The 20,347-nt window shown below is 37.4% G+C and overlaps 1 protein-coding gene across 3 annotated transcripts in view; it reads left to right on the top strand.

Annotated features, from left to right (window-relative positions):
• CORIN (corin, serine peptidase) overlaps positions 1-20,347 on the top strand; it is a 113,825-nt gene that overhangs the window by 38,727 nt on the left and 54,751 nt on the right. For all 3 annotated transcript variants that reach the window (XM_079305756.1, XM_079305754.1, XM_079305755.1), the window contains exons 4-5: positions 4-214; positions 17,572-17,753. In XM_079305756.1, coding sequence (XP_079161882.1) covers positions 4-214; positions 17,572-17,753 — 393 coding nt within the window. The remainder of the gene's footprint in view (positions 1-3; positions 215-17,571; positions 17,754-20,347) is intronic.

The raw sequence follows: 20,347 nt of genomic DNA, 5'->3' as shown, positions 1-20,347 counted from the left end.
CAGGTGCCTGCAGAAATATCACCAACAGCCAGTGCCAAATGCTGCCATATAACTACACCACTGTAACTTCAGTTCTTTCCATTGTCAAAAGTATTGAAATGGAGAAGTTCCTGAAGTTCTTCAGTTACCTCAATCGTCTCAACTGCTATCAACACATCATGCTGTTTGGCTGCAGTCTTGCTCTCCCTGAGTGCATCAGTGACGGTGATGACAGGTATTTGGGAATGAAAATCCATCACTGACTAGAGCCAATTGTGGTAAAATACTCCCTGTCTAATCAGACAAGGGAAGATCCAAACAGCTTATGACCCCATTGCAAGATTCCTGTCTGTCAAAGCTATTGTCAACATTTCTGCCATGAAAAGCCAACTGTAATAGAGCTCTTTTAGAAAAAGGTTGCCAGTGTATAAACTGTAGCTGTGATATTAGGGTAGTCAGGCTTATTTTCCTAAAAAAGCCTGTCCAGAGTTCTTCTGCCTGGTATCTCCAATCTGACTGTGCCAGAATGAAATGTTTTGTAACAAGAACAATACCTCAGATATGTATAGTATTGTCATAAATTGGGGTGGCCTATAGTTAAACTTCAAATTTATTTAGTTATTTCCTTCAGCAAAGTTAATATTTTAAATATATTTTTTGGTGTTAAATTAGCAGGATATGTTCAGGGTGACATAAACTATTCTGGTAGTTTATGGAGCATATATTTTTTCTGCATTTACATGATTTCACAGCATTAGTATAATATGCATGCACTTCTAAATTGAGTTTGATTTGAAGAAGGATCACTGAGTATAACAGATCTAATATCAAAACATGACACAAAAAGGGGAAAAGGAATATTTTTTTTAATGTTTGTACACCATCTTTGAAGTTCCTGGTGGGGGAAAGAGAGAGGACAGATTTCTTTCTCCTTGTTTTCATTTTTTATTTCTAGTTCCTCCATTGTAGAATTCAGTGGTAGAGAATATGACAATTGAATAAGTGTTTCAAACAAAATAACAAGACCAGGAAGTTGAAAGTTGTGCAGTTTAGAAGGAATAGGATACTTATGAAAGAAGTTCTGTGAGAACTGGTCAAAAATTCAGTTGCCAATGACAGATAGAGTCTCACTCCAGGCAATATATGCCTGCCACTTCCAGTGCATCACAGTGATTCCTGCACTGGCTAATTGAGCTCACTAAAGTCACAGAAAATTAACCCAGAATAAAGGTGTACAGATGATTACATGGATAGGATTAGTGGGGAGGAAGGGCAGCACAGCTAACAGTGGAGACTGACCTTTAGACTGGCTGAGTGATTTAAAACAAATGCACCTGTACACATATCTTTGTTAGCTTACCAAAAGCTATTTGCAATTAACCCTGTTTAATTGAGTGCATTATTAGTTATAGTACCTCTGCTCCAATTTAGTATTGCAATTGTTCTCCTTATGGAATCTGATAACAAACAGCCTTACTACCTGTTTTCTCTAAAAATTATTGAAAAAAATAAGAAAACTGGGCTTAGGTAATACATTGATACATTTAAATGCTCAACAACAGAGCAGGCCATTTCTCTGTTGCCTCACTTATTCTGCCTTGTTTGGAATTTGATTTTCACAAACCTGTTAAGAGTGAGTTGTGTGTATCAAAACTGCAAAGCTCTTAAAATAGTCAAATAGTTAAAATGGTGAAAGGATAACTTTTGTACATTTCCATTTCTTTCTTGAAGACATATTTCTGCTCTGGTTTTCAGTGACAATACAAATCCCCTTCCCCTTCCCCTTTTTTCCTTTCTATTTTGCTTCCTTTTTTTCCTTTCTCCTTTTGTTTTTTCCTCTTCTATTCTCCTTTTGCTTTTTCCTTTTTTTTTTTTTTCTGTAGCAGCAACCCTCTCCCATTAATTCCTAATGTAAAACTTGGAACTGGATTTTGGTGTCCTATTTTGTGTCTTGGAGGTCACAGTCGTTCCTCTATTTGTTTTTTTTGTTGTTGTTGTTGTTGTTTTTTTGGGTTTTTTTTGGGTTTTTTTTTGTGGGGGAGAAGATATTCTTACCCCTGCAGACTGATGGGGAAGAAAGTCCAGTGTGAGACTACATATGATGTAAGATTACGTTAGAATCTGACTTCAGTTTTAGTAACTGTGTCCCCAGAGTGTGCCATGGATGTCACTGAAAATGCAGTCAGAGTGGCAACCACAGGAAGAACAGTAAGAGTGGATTGACAGTGTGCTGGTTAGTTAAGTCTAGTTTGCTAAACCTCAGCTGGACTAATTTAACTTGTGGTTTCCTTAAACAATAATACCTTTTTTTTTTTCTCTAGGCAGCTAAGGGATTTTTGTGATTACTATTGTTTTTGTAGCATCCAGTTATTGCAGGCTGACAGATATATTTTACAGCCAAGAAAAAATTATTTTAAGAAGCATCAGATCTGCAAAAAGTAGTTATTAACATATTCCCTTCCCTTCTCAACCCATCCCCTTCCCTGCCTTCCCCCCACGACTCCTGTCAGTGAGATCTTGAGAAAAGCATGTAACACTGCAGGGGGAAGTTTGCATATGCTGAGTGCAGATACCAAAGATGAAAGAGACAAACCTTTGTTAGGTCTGTTGAATAGGGGAATCTGGTTAGCAGAGAGATCCTGAAGTGGAAGAGTTGCTGTGGAAAGCCTCTGGTGGTAATGAATGCAGGTATGTCCATTTGCTGTAGAGATTTTTTGGGGGGACTGTGGCTGTCTAGAACATACAGTATGACAAAACACCCAGTGATGTTTGAACAGTTGTTACTGACATTGTCATTATTTCTCCTGTCAGTTACAGCTGGCTCATTCTAACGTCAGTGGTTCTGTATCTGATCATAACTTTCCATTTGTTGTTCTCTCTTTGTTTTGCAAAGCAATTGTTCCTAATGTATGTAAAGCTTAATTTGACAAATGTTGTTTACACAGTGTGGAAGAGATGGAACTCCTGTGATGACTAGATGTCTATTCTTAGGTATTGTTGAGAGTCTGTTGGCAGCTTGCAGCCATGGGAGCAATAATTATAACAAGAAGGAACAAGAGGGAAAGTTACAAGTGCTAATCTTTGGCATCCAGTGAGCTGTCATTACACAGCTTTTCTCTGATACTTAAACTTATGTCTGTTTCCCATTTATCTTTCATGTATTTATAAACATTGTTTTCATTAACATTTGAAGGAGATTGAGTTTCTAGGCAGAGAGCATATTCAGTATTTGTGTAGTTAGGTAGAGGGATTTCTGAATGCTACCACAATACTGTTGCTCTTCAAAAATGTTCTTCTGTATCTTACTGCAGTGAAACCATGTGTGACAGTAAAAAATACATTAATTTTAAAACCTGTCTTTAATTTCATCAACTGAATATAAAATCAGCTAGCCCTGCTCTTTTAAGAAAATATTTAACAGTATCTATATATTGCTTTCCAGTACAGAAAAAGTTTGAAAGTACAACTAAAACCCGTGGGAAAATGGAAAGTTGAAGTGCAGTAAGGCTTTTTTTTGCATGCTTACCCATAATTTTTGTAGTAAGGGACTGCTTACATAAAGGTGTTATACAACTTCCTCTTCTTGAGTGGATGGATGATAACTTTCCAATAAAAATCAGCCTTAATAACCCTGTCCTACCACAGTCCAGCAGCAATGCTAAGAAATCACGACTCAGCCTGAAAAGTAATACCAGTGACAGATGAACAGCTAAAACCAAATATACTGAGCTAATGACTTCTAAAACATTCCCAGCAGTAACTTTGTCCTTTTGGGTAGTAATAGTCTGTATCCTCTCATTCAGCACTGGTACTTTATTTGTTGTAAGAGAGATCTGTCCTCAGAGCTATTGGTTAGGATTAATGATTAAATCTAGTGAATTCTCCCTCAGCACTGAAAGACACTCAGAGTGGGCCAAAGGTCAGTTACAAAAATGTAGTGGATGTTTTATTTATAGCAACTCACATGCATTGGATTCCACAATTCAAGAAGACAATAAAAGTTAATCTGCAATGTTTTCAGATTTCAAAAGGAGAAAAGAAAGGATGCATTTTAAAGCCAAAATTAATGGAAAAATTAAAGATTCAGAATCATTATAGAAGTTCATAGTGGGTCAGCTTATAACTCCATAATGTAAACAGACCAACTGATACTTTTAATATTTCTTGCACTCTATGAAATAATCAAATTTGCTCAAAAGACTTGGAAAAGTAGGCAGGCTCTATAAGATTCAGAAGCCCCATGTACATGGCTTATTCTGACCTTTTATGAATAAATTTGAAGCCAATGGATTCTCATACCCCTGTGCTGTCATGCTGCCCTGAACACAGAAAAAATAACTTGAGTACTTATATTAATCCTCTTTGTAGAAGTAAATTCCAGAAAGTTCAGGATATTCCTTCCATTGAGAGATCCTCAGAGTCTCCTATCTTTGGAGGTCAAACTTAATTTAGGATAGAAAATAGCATTAGGACAATGCAAATTAGGAAGTGTGATATGCTTCCAAGCTAAAATTCCAATGCACTTTGCATTTCTGTACATTTTTATTCACTATGCTTTTTTCATATCACATATCTGAAAACAGAGTCGTACAGTGGCTTGTCTTCAGTAGGGGCTCAAAGAGTCCCTTTGAGATCATGGCTTTTTATGCTGGATGCTGTGCAAACATGCTCTGAGGGGCAGCCTCCTGCCTCTGAAAGTTTATAGCCCCCATGAAGAAAACAAGTAAAAGATAGGAAGAGAAAGTAATGCTGTCACATTAGTGGCTGAGGAAGCCAAAACTGAGCAAGAAATTTTCAGCAGAGCAGAGAATCACTCTGTAATACTTATAGCCTGTATCTTTAGGCACAAAAAAAATTTTCATCTTGATGGAATTCTAAAAATTAATTTCACTTGTTCATTCACTTTACTTGTGATCTAATACACAGTGAATGTATGGCAAAACTTCCTGCCATAATTCAGCTTTCCCCCCCCCCAGATTAATTCTAAAGGGCAAAAAAATACAGTGAAGGGAAAAGATTTTCTTTGATTTTCGAACTCTTTCCTAGAAAGGAGTTTCTTCTGTAAATGTCTATATGTAACATATTTTATTGTGCTACACACAACAGTAGCCAGAAATTAACAGAATAGTAAATAGAAATTAACTAATGAAAATTAGGTTAATGCTAAATAGGTTCTAAGAAGCTGTGAATAGTTTGTGTGCAGTCAAATATTATTTGAAGAGCTGCTGCTATGACTTATAGTGACAAATTCTATTATGTTTTTTTTTTTCTGGTTGATTGTCTTAATTTTTTTTTGCTGTAATTAATAAAAAGGAAAAACAAAATAGTGTGATTTTCACTGTGGGCCTAAAGAAGGATGAAATATTAGGTCCAAAAAAACAAATCCAGAAATATGTGTGGTGTCTTTTATTAAAAGCTGTCAACAGTTTAAAACTATTTTGTTAATGTCCTGTTAGAAAACTGAGGAGAATCAGTCTTCACAGAGTAATAGATATCTGTCTATCATGTTTAGTATAATCCATGGATAAGACCAGTGATGTGGTTATTTCCTTTTTCCTGTTTCTGTGAACTTCACTTGAAACTTATCCATGTTCTTTGTTTCTCCTGCTGACAGTGAAATTAATTATATTTTATCACTGTTTTAACAGCCAAACTCATTAAAATAATAGTATGTTATAACCCCCTACTTTTTAGAGTTAATTGAGGCGGAGAAAAAGCTGACTGATCACATGGATCTTGTTTACATAGCTAATGAGAATTTTGTTTTTAGGCTTTGGACAGGAAGCTATCAGCATACATGTGAGTCACTATCTATTATACAAAGTCCAAAATGGCTTTAATTGTGTATGAATGAGGTGTGGATATATATGAGTTTGTACAGGCAATCATCCACTGGCATGCTTCAATTTCGTTTTAATCCACTTGATTTTGGCAACAGAAGCAGAGAAATATGCCAAGGCAAAACAGCAGCTGCCAGGACCTCTGAGTGAGCAATCCCATAGGTAGTCTGTGACCCAGCTTCTATACTATCCATTTATAATGCTCCTGTGTGGTGATGTCAAATTACAGTTGCACAGGGAACTTTGCCATTCTGCAGCTTTTAAGAAATGTTTAAATTTTACACATTTATGAAGTTAGCTCAGAGTAATTTTTGAAGCAAAGGTATTGAGAAACCCACCTGGAAGGACATTTAGAATCCTCTCTCATAAACCTATCAGAGATGCTTTTGTTGAAATTGATGGTGCTTACTTTTAAACATTAAGCCTACTGCACTGGTGACAATCACTTGGCAGGTCTCCAAGGAATAAGGTGGGACAATTTTCTCCTACCCCCATGTTGTCTCTTAATGTTCTTCTCGTGAGCCATCCAGTGTAATTCTTGCCATGACCCAGGCACACGAAGTAGAGGCTTCTTTCAGATGCTTATCAGTGGTTACCAGTTGTTTCCTGAGTTTGCAGTCCTGTCTTTCACATCCTGTGGGAGTTGCTTTATCCTCTTAAAACACTTTCTTTTTGATGGTGCCTCTTTAGCACAAGGAATTTAACATGACTCACAAAGGCTATTCCAGATGTAGTTTTGGCAGTAATTGTCAAGAAGATACAGAAGATTAGAATCTTCAGTTTAAAATAAAGCCGAGGTGATGTTCAGTGGGTGAAATGATTTATGTGTAGAATGTTTGAAATCACATTCTTTTTGTTTTAAATGTTGCCATGACTTGGCTTGCAGCCCTTCAGAATCCAGCAGATTAATTGTGTACAAAAACCCACAGTTGTAAAATCTGTCTTTGGATAGAACTGATTCATAATGAAGTTTTCAGTTTTTAAATCTGGTTATGGTCCATTTAAGTGCAAATGTGACTTGAAACACACAACCTTGGAGATCCAGCTAATGAAAAACATGTATAGTCAAGTCCTGTCAAGAGAAGCACAAAAATTAGAGAGTGTGATAATGTTGCAAATGCTTGCCCACATACAAATATTGTTCTCTATCTGCCAGTTATTTTTTGTGTGTCTTGTAATTTATGATTTAAAGCATTCTCCTAAGGGAATTTAAGTCTTACTGTTGAGCAGAAAAACTGGGGAATACACAGGGCCTGTGTTATTTGAAAAAGGGCAGAACAGGAAAACAAATGAAAAACTTTTTCTTTCATTTTGTCCTTTCTACCAGTTAATAACCTCCCAATAGCTGAAATTTAGTCAATAATTATAATAATGATTTTATGGTGTAATTTTTTTTGATAAGTAAAATGTTGAGGATAGAGTTGCTAATGGCAGATAGTCAAAATGTGGGAAACATTTTGTAAGGCTTTCCTCTGCAATGTAAATACTCAGTGTAGCTCTGGTCAGCCATCAAATTGATAGCACACTAATTCAAGGTGAAGTAGAACTAATTTACAGCAAAGAGAAAGTGAAATGGCTGAGGGGTGTCATATATTGAGTAGAGTTTCAGAATAGCAAAACTGCTTAAGGTATCTGTAAAATAGCATTAGACAGTTCCTGTGTACTTCTGAAAGTGTTTATGTGCACTAACAGATGTCATATGCAAAGTGATGATTGAAAACGTGTTTTAGTGAGTGTATTGAATAGACATGAATTTCTAAATATAAGGAGACAGCAAATAAAATCAGGGTGACTTGAAATGGAAAATTGAATAGGCAACAAATAGGTAACAAACACGGATCAAAGAAAATCTACAATATGCAGATTCAGAAAATGATGAAAGACTTGCACAGAAAAAGGATCAAGAAGAAAATAAATCCTCAAGTCCCAATTTGTGCTCTAAGGAAAGATAATTTTTCAAAAAACAAAATCTTATTTCTGCTGTCCTCTGGGTATAACATGTTCTTCATGAGACATGGGTGAATCCTTTAGTTAAGAAACAGCTGGTTCACATCTGATTTCAAAGAAGGGAATGCTCACATTTCTCTGAAGTATTTTGGTGGACCATCTTGCCAAGACATAAAAGAAGGAACTTGAAGCAACAGCAATCACAAAATAGCATTTCTAGAGTTATACCTTTCTTCTCAGTGCAGCCTGTATTGTTCATAACTAATTTCATAATTAATGATCTCGTTTAACTGTTATTCATACAACAGACAACAATGTGCTAATGAGAAGATTATAGTTTGCATTGTCCCTCACAACTCACACCATGAAATCAACATCATATTCATCGCCACTGCTGCTTTCTGCCAAGCCAAGATAGTATAAAGGTGACAAATACAAAGTTTTCTTTTGCATGGAATGTGAGGTAGAACATTGGTAATGATGTGGCATGGGCCAAAACGCTTTCTTGAGATATGTGTAATACTTGAGGGGGGAAAAAAAAGCAAAAACTTCCTTTTTTTGGATGCCTAAATAATGCCCTGGGCAAAAACAGAAGGAAAAAATGGGTTGCTTATGAAAATGTGCTCTGTAATCACCAAGAGTGCTCAAATGTTTGAGCATTTAAACTTTAAATTTATTTGGGAAGTTGCTCTAGTGAGTACTAAGCTCTTCCTTGTGGCTGTTAGAAGAAGGTAAGAGAAATAGAAGATAAAATGTCTTTACCTTTGGGGAACTTCTGTTTATAAAGTTTACATACCTATAGATATGCCTATGTAGCTGAATCCTCAATTTCTAGGTTGCACATCTGAAAAATCATGGAGTCTCTGAAAGCATCTCTGTAACTCTCATGGCTGAGTTGCTCTGGGTGAACCTAAAGGGTCCCAATAGCTTGGGGTGGCACTGGGTCAAGGTATAGACCCTTACAGGAACAGGGCCTGAAATTAACTGTGATGCCAGCTCTTTTACACAGATGCAGTGTCAGGAAGGACAATCCAGGGACAAAGTACAGGGAAAAAGGACAGATAAATAGGATGCTTGAAAGAATGTGTTTTCTACATTCAGAGAATTGTCCCTTCCCTGCCCACAAACTGTTTAAAATTACTGGTATGTATAATTTGTATATAAATCAATGTTAAGAAAGAGGGGACTGCCTTAGAAATTAATTTTAAATATAAAAGGTTAGAAAAGTAATATAGAAATATAGGCAATGGCATCCTTCCTTGGCCAGAGTTATGTGTGTGGTCCAATGCATGTGAAGCCAGCATTTGCCATAGCAGGCTGCATCAAAACTTCATGCAGTGTTTCACCCTCACCACTAATCTAATATCAAAGTGTGTCTTGGGGGGAATTATGGATACACCAGAGTCAAAAGGTGATCAGATAGAGAAACATTTTTGAGAACAATCTGAGCATGGAAATGTCTGAACTATATTTCACAATACTGCACAGAAGGGAAGGAGGCAGAAAGGAAAATCAGGGGGCCAGTTATTTTTTTACTGAATGTGTTATTGATTGATTGCCTTCAGCCCTGTTGTTGCAATGATTTGCTGTGTGTATTATCTATTATAAGCTGTGGTTCATGGTTCCTGAGTTGATACGTTAACTAGAAATCGTAAGTCAGTCTCCTGCACGTGCAGTATGTTATTAATAATAATACATTATTTCTTATAAATAAATATTGATCATTTATGTTGCTGAAATTGTTTACAATTAGTCTTAAAATTAGCATGGCTTTTTGTTAATGTTAGTTTGCTAATTTAATCTATCTTGTATAAAAACATGCTTATGCACAACATAAAATTTATTTAATTTAATAAATTGCAATAGTTGTAAGATGGGAACTTTCTGTAAATCCTTACATTTTCATAAACATTTTGGGAGTATTAACCCTGATCATTTCTTATTGGACTGGTGTGTCTGGGCTCACAACCAGAAACATACAGATGAGGTAATATTTTATTTTAGTTTGGTAGATAGAACTCTTCTACTAGATGTGAGTACACCCTCTTGTGCAGCAGTTAGTAAACAAAATGGTTTCATATTGAAGTGTGGTTAAAGAATTCTCAAAAAATTCATATGCTTTTCAGCTCTTGTTTAAATTCTTTTAGTGCCAGCTTATTAGCAAATAGCTTATAAACCTATTGAGGATTCAATTACTGAGGCATGCTTATCTCTCACAAGTTTGTCTGCTGTCAGAAGTTGTGGGTGCCCTATTGGAGACCCAATGGGAAGCACCAGGCTCACAGGCTGAGCAGGGCGGTCAAACTAGAATCACAAGATTCCACAGGTGGGGAGGAGAGAAACTTCTTCTGGCTCAGATCAAGATGAGCATTAATGATGAATTAAACTCCTCAGGGCCAGTCTCAGTTGGGTTTTGAGTATCTCTAAGGATGGAGGTTTCACAACCCTTCTGGAGAGCATGTTCCAGACTACTGTTTCATGATAGATAATGCTATATTTAATGATAGTGGTGCTGAAACAATCAGTATTATCCTATTCTCCTGTTTGTTATTCCCCATCTCACCCATGTCTTTTCCATGGCCTGTCAAGAGTATTTTTTCAGCTCCATGACAGATTGGATTTGGAAACTGATCTGAGTTAAATTAGGAGTTACTGATGTTACCCATTTTGTAACAGCATGAAGTGATGTGCTGGCATAAAGAAGTAGGGAGAGAGGTGGGGAGAGGTTTTGGAGCAGGCTGATGGGGGGTAGGACAGCTTCTTTAAATTGATGACATCTGCTCCTGCCAGATTTGTTTGTGGAACAATTTTAATGTGAACTTGAAGTAGCATGATAATGGCTTACAATGATTTTCCACTTGACAGAGTGAATGTCAATGAGTGAGAAGTGTGTCTGTGATTCTTTAGGATTCCTGGTAAGATGCAGATCACAAAGTTTTAACTTGAGTTGATTCTTGGGGCTTTCCTTTTGCCTCTGAAGTGCACAGGGAAACATGAGTTCTGGAAAACTACATGAAATTAAGGGTACCTCTCACAGTCATCTGTGAAAATGGATGGCAGTTCTTTAGGTACAATATTGTTTTGAGTGTCTTTATTATTCTGAATATACCAAGACTTAGAACAGCTGTGCAGTGTATGATTTACTTCCAGTCCAGAATTCCTGTTACAAGGCTGTAATTGAAATAGTGGTGTGTGATTTAGGGGACTTCTATTTCACTGTGCCAGCTTCTCTGTCTCAGGCATGAATTTTCTTTGCTAAAATCAAAAGGTCTTGTAACCTGGATTTTAAGGCATTTTAAGAGGGTTTTTTTTTTGTTTTTTAAAAGAAATTTCTACAGAGGAAACTAAATAAACAGTGTGTTCATCATTTGCATAATAAATACTAGGCAAGAATTTTCAGAATTTTGACTTCATTTAGGAGTCATTTTGGCAGATACTACAAGATTGAAAAAACAGCTTGTAATTGTAGCAGTATTCTTAATAATACGTATTTAAACTGATTCATGGCTGAACTAAATCTCTAATGAATTAATTTAGTGCCTCTGTCCCATTTTCACTGTTGTCTTTAAATCAAATGATGGCATCAGTAAGAAAAATCTGGAAGGGCTGGTTGCTTTAGTCAGGACAGATCATCCCAACTGATTATGGTCATTGTACAAAACACGCTGAAAAAATGTGGGGCTTTTTTTCCTTTCTTTTCAATGCTACATTGCAAAATTTATGTTTCTGCTGTACACTGTATACTTCAGGAGTTTCTGACTGTTATGGTATTATAAGCTCAACTTGTGCTGTATTGTGCTGTCATAGACATTGACTGAGGAATCACAGGGGATTTCTGAATTTGTTTCTTGCTGATTCACAGGATCATACCTACAAGGATCATCAAAGTCTAACTCCTTGCCCTGCACAGGACCATCCCCAAGAGTCACACCATGTGCCTGAGAGAATTGTCCAAATGCATTTTGAACTCTGTTCAGGCTGATGCTGTGACCACTTCCCTGGGGAGCCTGTTCCAGTGCCCAGCCACCCTCTGGGGCAAGAACCTTTTCCTGATACCCAGCCTAGACCTCCCCTGATTCAGTTTCAGGCTGTTTCCTTGAGTCCTGTCACTGCTCACAAGTGAAGAGTTCAGTGCTTCCCCCTCCACTTCCCCTCACGAGGAAGTTGCAGACTGTCATGAGGTCTCCTCCTCTCAGTCTTCTTGTCTCCATGCTGAACAGACCAAGTCTCCTCAGTCTCTTCTCATATGGGCTCCCCTGTAGACCCTTCATGATCTTTACTGCCTTCCTTTGGATGCTCCCTAATGGTTTAATATCTTTCTCACATTGTGGCACCCAAGACTGCCCCCAGCACTTAAGGTGGGGCCACCCCAGCTGAGAGCAGGGCAGGACAATCCCCTCCCTTGCCTGGCTGGAGATGCTGTGCCTGATGCACCCCAGGGCAGGGCTGTTGCTCCTGGCTGCCACAGCACCCTGCTGACTCCCACCTGATTCTGTATTTTGGTCAAAATAGTTTATCTGTGTTTTGTCTAAAAAATAAATTATTAGACTGACAAAGAATTATGACTTGCATTCTAGAGACTGTATGTGTCCATCCTTAAGGATATCAACACTGTTTGATCACATTTTCTGAAGAGCGTTTCTAAGCCTGAAGGAGATGTTAAATAACAGCAGTTGATGTACAAGATGTAAAATTCAACAGCAGCTGCTGCTTCCTGTACTCATTTTTGGATGGATAAGAAAAGTCTTTTAAATCTAATGGTATATTTGGATTTGTTCCCACTTCCACTTTCACTGGATTCAAGAATTTACATTTCCCCTCTCTGTCTGAACAGCCTTCAGATTTCTGTGTGAGCTCTTTGTTAAGTATGGTACTCTTGGATATCAGATGTGTTTCCAAGACTTTTGCAAGTATAACTCTTTAGCTATCTCTTTCCTGTTGCCATAGGATATGGCAACTGTTAAGAAGTAGTTAATTTGAAATGTCATTCTTAGAGAAAAAAATCTGCATGGACTCACAGAAGAGATTCTGGTCCAGCTTTTTCATCTAATTTGGTTTTGCCACGTTTCTGTTCTCATAGCCTTTAAGCAGATTGTTCTTCCATGCTGCAGGCAATCCATTCAGTATCTCCATCTTTTTCATTCTCATTGTATAACCCAGGCTTTTTTCAGTGTCTTGGAAGGGGCATTCCTCTTGTGACTCATCTGCAGTTGCCAAGCTTCATGACAGCAGATGGGGTATTCATGAGTGTGACTTAGAGTTGGTCTTCTGCACTATCTGTAAATCCTCTCACTGAGTCCTTGTAGGGCAGATGAGTGGACACTTACCCACAGTTCAGCCAATTAATGCAAGGCCTTATTTGTGTCTAAACTTGAGTAAACCATTACTCAGGCAGTCATCCCAGGGAAACTGAGCTGCTGTGACTTTTGCCAGGTTCACCTCTGAGGCCTTTTTTCTCCTTTAAGATGTTTGATGTTTCTCAGACTGTGGGTCCTATCCTTTTACAGGTAATTTTGCATCTTTATTAATACACAGGAACCTGCTTTGAAAAAACACTACATGCATTTAAGCTAAAAACTAGGTGGAAGGTAATGCAGCTAGCTTTGCTTTGAGTATTGCAAAGTGTTATGTGGAATTGAGGTGCCATTCTTAAATGTTGGTATATGGATTCACTACAATTTTGTCAAGTGAAATAACCACAAAAATTTAAAATAATCTTGCTTTCTTTTCAGATTTTATTATGTAAAGAAGCAAATTTAAGATTTAAACTCCTATCTAGAGACAAAACAGAGAATTCAAGCTTTAAAATGAACTTGCAAATTAGAGATGAAAGCCAAGCAATAAAAGATAAAAATGCATAATTTTCTTGATTATGTGAAACAGTAGTAGCAAATTTATTTATAAATCAGTGAATCAAGAGGCAATATCGAGAGGTTTATGAGTTTGTTTCATAAAACTCTGTTAGTGACTGTGCTGCTCTCCATATTTGAGTACTGTTAGAGGGTAGTGAGAAAGATTTCACATGAATGGTCACTCTAGAAAACTGTAATCCTGGGTGTGTGTGTTTGCTCTACTGTAGAAACTTCTTTTTCTGACATTTATATTCTCTGGAAGTCGTTATTGTTAGAATATAATGGAAAGTATTAAAGAACTCACAAAGGCTGGTGTTTGAGCTAATCACTTCAACTTGTTTGATTTCAGGGCTGTAAAAATAAAGAGTAACCTCGGTTTTCTTCTTCCCACAATTTCATCATATTTCACTTTGTCCTTGTACTTATCCTCCCTGCCCCAACAATCTCTCACAATTGTATTACCAGTTCATTTATTTTGCCTCAGGCCTGAGATCTATCCCCATTCTTATTATGTGTAGCTATGTGTGAATGGTACAGCAAAATATCCTGCAGTTGTTTTTAGCTTGTCTCAGTACCTGAGTGCAGCTTATTGTGTGGCCACAGAAAAAGTTATCCTGAAACAACTGAAGGGATGAAGCTGGGGAAGGAACAGTAATGAGAACCAGCAATAGCTGGAAATGTTCATCAGTCTGGCTGCAGTCAGATTGTCTGTTGAGCCACAAATGTGACCTTTAGCAGATGCAGCCAACAGTTGTGTGTTCTCAGTGATCTTTGTGCTGTATGTTCAGCTCTGGCATAACAACTTGGTTGTAAGCCTTTTGCAAATAATTTACCCTCTATTGTTTTTACCTGTAAAAATTGTAACAATTAATTTCTCAAGAGGGCATGGGTATAGCAGTGCTTTTACCAGTGGAGATACTATTGTGAAAACACAAAGAAATACCACAGATAATAATGAGCACTAGATATATTATTGTATTTGCCAGGTTGCAAGGGGAGCTCTGCCATGATGTTTGTTTATTTTATTTAATTTAATGCTTTTGTTGGCTCTAGAAATTTGTACTTCTCCCTCTACTGACATCTTATTCTGTATCCTTTTGGAGGACCCAATCAATTGCCTGAGGAAAAAGTGCTGCTTTTTTTTTTTTTTCTTTTTTTTTTTTTTTGTTACATTACTCTTCAGTTGAATCAGTTATTTGACCTCTTATTACACAGCCTAAAAACAGCTCTTAAAACCAGCAAAAGTGGAAGTAGCACAGAACCAGATCCAGGATTTTGGGAACCATGTTGCCTACAGTGCTGCTGCTTCCAGAATAGATATACCTTAGGTGTCTACTGAGATTGGGAGTCAGACCCTTTAGCTAACTTGAATCTTGAGCTAACCTTAGAATATGTGATAAATTCTGCAGCAAGAGGAAAACAGTCACCATGAGGATCTTCTCTCTCCTAACTACATCATGTAGAATATTTCTTTGATAACTTCTAGAACTCAAAACAACCATTTAAGAAGCAAAGAGAAATGAATATTAGAGAAAGAGTAAATTCTGAAAGAAATTAGTCTGAAAATGCAAAATATCTCTGAGCTATAAGGAGTAGGTCCCTGTAGGATTATAATCAGGCAATTTGAGTTCCAATTTAAGTGAACACTAGGTGATTGTTATGACAAGGAAGTCAGATCATCTGCTTTTAGGCAGTGTTTAATCTCTTTGGAAACTTAAAATCACTTAACAGAGTAAATGCTGTATTGAATATACCTGCTTCAATGAATATTTAATGTAAAACTTCTGATAAATAGATTCTTCAAAGATGCCTTATGCAAATTTAAAACCCTTCTGTGTTCTCTGTACTCTTAATATGCTTTTTAATAAACTATAAAGAAGATTTCTATTTCTTTTGATGCCATACACTTATTTGGTATTTCTGTGCTGCTGAATTTACTGAAATTTGGATTTTGAGTGTGGGGAAACAGAGATAAAAATGCATCATGTTTTCTTTCTTTCATCAAACTCCAAATTTCAGGAGTTTTTCTGTTAATATCCTGAAAAGCAGAATCACTCACTAATATGTTATAACTTGCCTCTGTGCCTGTCACTGGTGCCAAATCAATTATGGTAAGATTGCCATAGACCTGCCAGTTTATTTTTAAAATGATTGCTCTCTGAGTAGCTGTAAATAAGACTAATCAAGATAAAGACTTTTAATAATATTTTCATCCTCCAGCACATTAAGCAATGTCTATACTAAACTTGATCATTATCCAGAAATAGTTAATTTATGGAGCACACATGACTCAACATTGAAACTGGGCCAAGTATTGCAGCAGTTGCTGGATATTCCCATGTTTTTTGTCAGAGCTTCTCTAGAGACTAAAAATTCAGCTTGATTGTTAGATCACCATGTAGTTGTCTTTTAGAAGACTGGTAATTTCCAAATTATTGCTGTTCTGTGCATGTGTGTGGTAGGTTGGCCCTGGCTGGTCACCCCCAAAGCTTCTCTGTTACTCTCCTCCTCAGCTGGACAGTTAAAGTGAAATTAAACATATCAGATTAAATAAAATACAGGGTTATCACTCACCAACAGGTCAAATTAGTACTCCATTGTAGCTATGTGACATCTTATTTCTTACAGAAATTTTGAAACTCAAGTGCCTTCTGTAGTAAGTAGCAGCATTTCTTTTGGCATTTTCTATATTGGGGAGCCTCTGTCAAACCAAAAGCCTTATTAGTGTATTAGCTAAGAAGGAAAAGCTAAAAAATGTCTGGAGCCAGTTACTTGCCCTGTCAAAGCCCCTTTATTTATGGAGTTTCTCAGGCTCTAGACAGAAGGCAGTGATAGTTGCTCAAGAGCTTTTGTGTCCTTTCTTTCTCTCCATATTGAATAGATTCTGTAAAAAACAGATGAGTGTTTCAGAACATCTTTATCTGAAGAGCCTTTGCAAGTCAGATTAACTTAGTTTGCCAGTACAATGTGCAGGATTAATAAATGGCAACTCTTTCTGTCATCAGATGAAACCATTCTTGGTTTTGTACACAGCCATATAGGTGATCTTTGGTGAAAAAAATTTCTGTCTTCCAACAGATCACAATAAATAAATCTGGTGGCAAAAAGTGCTATTTTAGAATATATATGTTTCTTTGCAGGCAGCAAGTAATCTGCCATTCAGGAAGCTGCAATAGACAATCCTAGAGATAAATTCCTTGTCTTGTTTCTGTGATAAGTTCAGTACTGCAGCATGTGAAATGCATTGTGTAAAAGTCCCTAGCATTACCTGGAGAATGTATCTCTAAAGACAACTTTTTTACAAAAAGTGGTTCCAGCCAGAGTACGTAATGAGCTTAGTAACAGCACTGGCAGCACACTTGTCTTTTTAGATACTAAGCAGAGAAAGGCAACCATACCAAATACCTAGGCAAGGGAATATTTTGCTTTACACTGATCTCTCTGTTAGCATTGCAGTCAGGCAGCTCTGGCAGGTCTTTTATTCCTTTCTTCTGGTTGCTGCCATGTCACACAGTTGCTAAAAGTACCATGTTATTCTCTGTTAAAATGAAACACTATGTTGGTAAGTTTTTGAGTACTGTAGACTTCTTCAGTTCAGGCCACTTGTGGCTGAATATGGAATTTGGACCACAATTTTGAGATGGGCAGGTACAACTGTGAGTCAGACATAAAGAGAAAGATATATGTGGTGTACCAGGAAAAAGATCCTTCTATGGCATTAGGAGTGGTTATGAATAAAGCAAAATTTCATTTGCTAAAGCCTAAGAGGTTCTGCAAGAAACTGCAAAATGTAGTGTTGAAAATTCAGTCACTGTAAGGGTATGGGTGTAGCTCTGTAGAATGCAGAATTTGTCCAAAGCACTTATAATTAGTTTTTGCTATTTCTAAAACGTTTTTTCAACCTACTAAAGTAATAATAATTTTTAATTTTGTTCTCTATCTCTTTTCTTTAGTCGAGGCCTCTTGCCCTGCAGGACATTTTGTGAGGCAGCGAAAGAAGGCTGTGAACCCGTCCTGGGTATGGTAAATGCTTCTTGGCCAGACTTCTTGAAGTGCTCTCAATTCCAGAACAGAGCTGAGAATGACACCACTACAAGGGTATGCTTCTCACCACACCAAGAAAAAGGAAAGCAGTGTATGTTTCCATTCTTAACTGTTACACTGTGTTTATGAGTTTTCATTTAATAATGTACTTTCTTCCTGTGTAGGAAAAAACCTCTGGTTGAAAGCATTGTTTCTTGTTCTATGTTCCATCTTATTACTGTGATAAAGTCTGGTTGTCAGTTGATTGTAGTTTGCAGTGCTTTAATTGTTTAGGTTGTTTTTTTTCAGACTTGTGTTGATTTGAGGCCTTTTTATGTAACACCAAAAATTCTGAGCTGTTTCAAGGAGAGAAGGTTGGAGGAAAGCAGTATGACCTATTGACTTTTTGTTTGCTAGCTCTAGTTAATGAAGATTTGTTATTTGGAGTAGGAACCTGATGCACAGGGCAAATTTTAAGTGTATCTCTTTTTTCCTTGCTGTAAAAATGAGCCCAAAACTGATCAAGAGGTAAACTTCTCAAAAAGCATGGTCTTTGTACACCCACATAAAGTTATAGAATCTTTTTTTACCTTGAAAAAGATGTTGAAGGTCATCCAGTCCAACTATTAACTCAGCACTGCCAAATCCATCACTAAACCATGTCCCTGAGTGTCATGCCTATGCATCTTTTAGACACCTTCAGGGATGGTGACTACACCACTTACCTGGGAAGGTTTCCCATGACTGACCAGCTTTCCTATGAAGAATTTTTTCCTAATACTGATCTAATCCTCTCCTGGTGCTCCTGTTTGCTGTTTGCTCCTGTCATATGTCTTAGTGTTTGGGGGAAGACATCACTGCCACCTTTATACAACCTCCTTTCTGGCAGTTGTGGAGAGTGATCAGGTGTCCCCTGAGCCTTTTTTTCTCCAGCCTAAATAACCCCAGATCCCTCACCCCTCCTGGAAAGGCTTGTTCTTCAGACCCTTCCCCAGCTCCCTTGCTCTTCTCTAGGTATGCTCCAGCACCTCAATGTCTTTCTTGTACTGAGGGGCCCAAATTCCAAATTCCAGCTGTGGCCTCCCCAGTGCTGAGCACAGGGGGACAATCACTGTCCTGGTCCTGCTGGCCACACTATTGCTGATACAGGCCAGGTGCCATTGGCCTTCTTGGCCACCTGAGCACACTCTGGCTCATGTTCAGATGCTGTCAACCAGCACCTCCAGGTCCTTTCCTGCTGGGCAGCTTTCAGCCAGTCTCTAAAAACAAGGCATTTCCATCTTCTCAGATGTGCTGCTGTATTCTCTAGATCCAAATCTAGAGGTGAGATCACACCTGAGAGCTGCAAGCCTGACTTTTTTCTCACTGGCCCCTTTGATGGAGTTCTCCTGCTGCCATCTGAGACTTTGCTGTTGATACACAGTCTGTGAGATGAAGAGACTGAGGCTGTACAGTCTGTCTGACTCTGTTAATGACTTCTGTGTGAGAAGAAATGGTATGATGAAAACTTTTTCAATTTTTTAAATAAAAACCACAGAATTTATTCTTTAAAACTACCATAAAAGATCAGGGAGGTCAAACATTGTTTCTTTTAGTGTTAGTTAATGGTACAGTTAAAATAGATTATGTATCCTGGGCTACCTCCTTTCAGTTGCTGAGTATACATAATGATACAGCCTAAAATTATTAGACCAAGTCTTCTACCAGTGGGATTCTCTCCAGGTGTAAAGGCATATTTTTGAAGAGTCATGAAGTAAAGGAAGCTGTTGTCCATACCTACCTTCATCTGTGGGAACTTTTTTACTGGCTGAAGTAGGGAAAGATCCAAAGAATTGGTCTTGTTAAAGTTGAACACTGTCCCCAAATTTTTATTATAGAATCCTGTGGTATTTTATGCAAGTTGCTGTAGTGAAAGCTGCTGGTACCTGTGTCTTAACTGTATGATAAAAATAGATGAGATGTAAACTGAAAAAATTAGGTCTAATGGATCTCTCCAATTGGGAGCAGTAAGCAAGTAATTATAAAATGCATATTTATTTCTGTGCCTCAAATTCCCATTAAAAAAGGAGTAAAAGTGTTCTTTTAGCTCACAGGTTGTTGTAACCATATGTTTGTTGATGCCTTTGGCATCAGAGGGATAAACGTTATAGAAATAAAGACTACCATAATTTTGTCTTCTGCAGGTTCAAGTAACAAAGTAAGAAGCTGTAGCATGAATAAATACATAAATGTGGTAAAGGCTTACACATTGAAGAGTAATTAGCCATGAACAATGGATGACTAACAATCATAAATTGAGCATGATCACAGAATGAGGTATAATTCTGAAAAAGCAACAGAATGTTAAAGACCTGGATTTCATGCCTGTGTGGTACATAAACTGAATACAAGGTATAATATAAATTTACCTGTTAAATTTTGACAAATTAGCTGGTCAGAGTATTTAAAAGCCCCACCAAATCTAGATAGATGAACTTATATTAAGCCATAAGAGATTTGTCACTTATGAACTTCCAGAATATCCTGTGGCTAAAATAATATATTTGGTATTGGTAGAGAAGGAGCTTTAAAGAACAGTGCCTGGTTAATGAATATCCCATCATCTGTATGGCAGCTTTGGTATTCATCTGGTAGTGAATGCAGAAATTACACATAAGTGCACAGTGGAAGCTTGCTTTTTCTCACCAGGGGAAGAAAAGTAGAGCC

The sequence above is a fragment of the Erithacus rubecula genome, assembly GCF_903797595.1.
Source record: "Erithacus rubecula genome assembly, chromosome: 5".
In the NCBI taxonomy this organism is placed as follows: domain Eukaryota; kingdom Metazoa; phylum Chordata; class Aves; order Passeriformes; family Muscicapidae; genus Erithacus; species Erithacus rubecula.
Note: the sequence above shows the minus strand (reverse complement) of the source record. Positions and strands in the feature narration are given on the sequence as shown.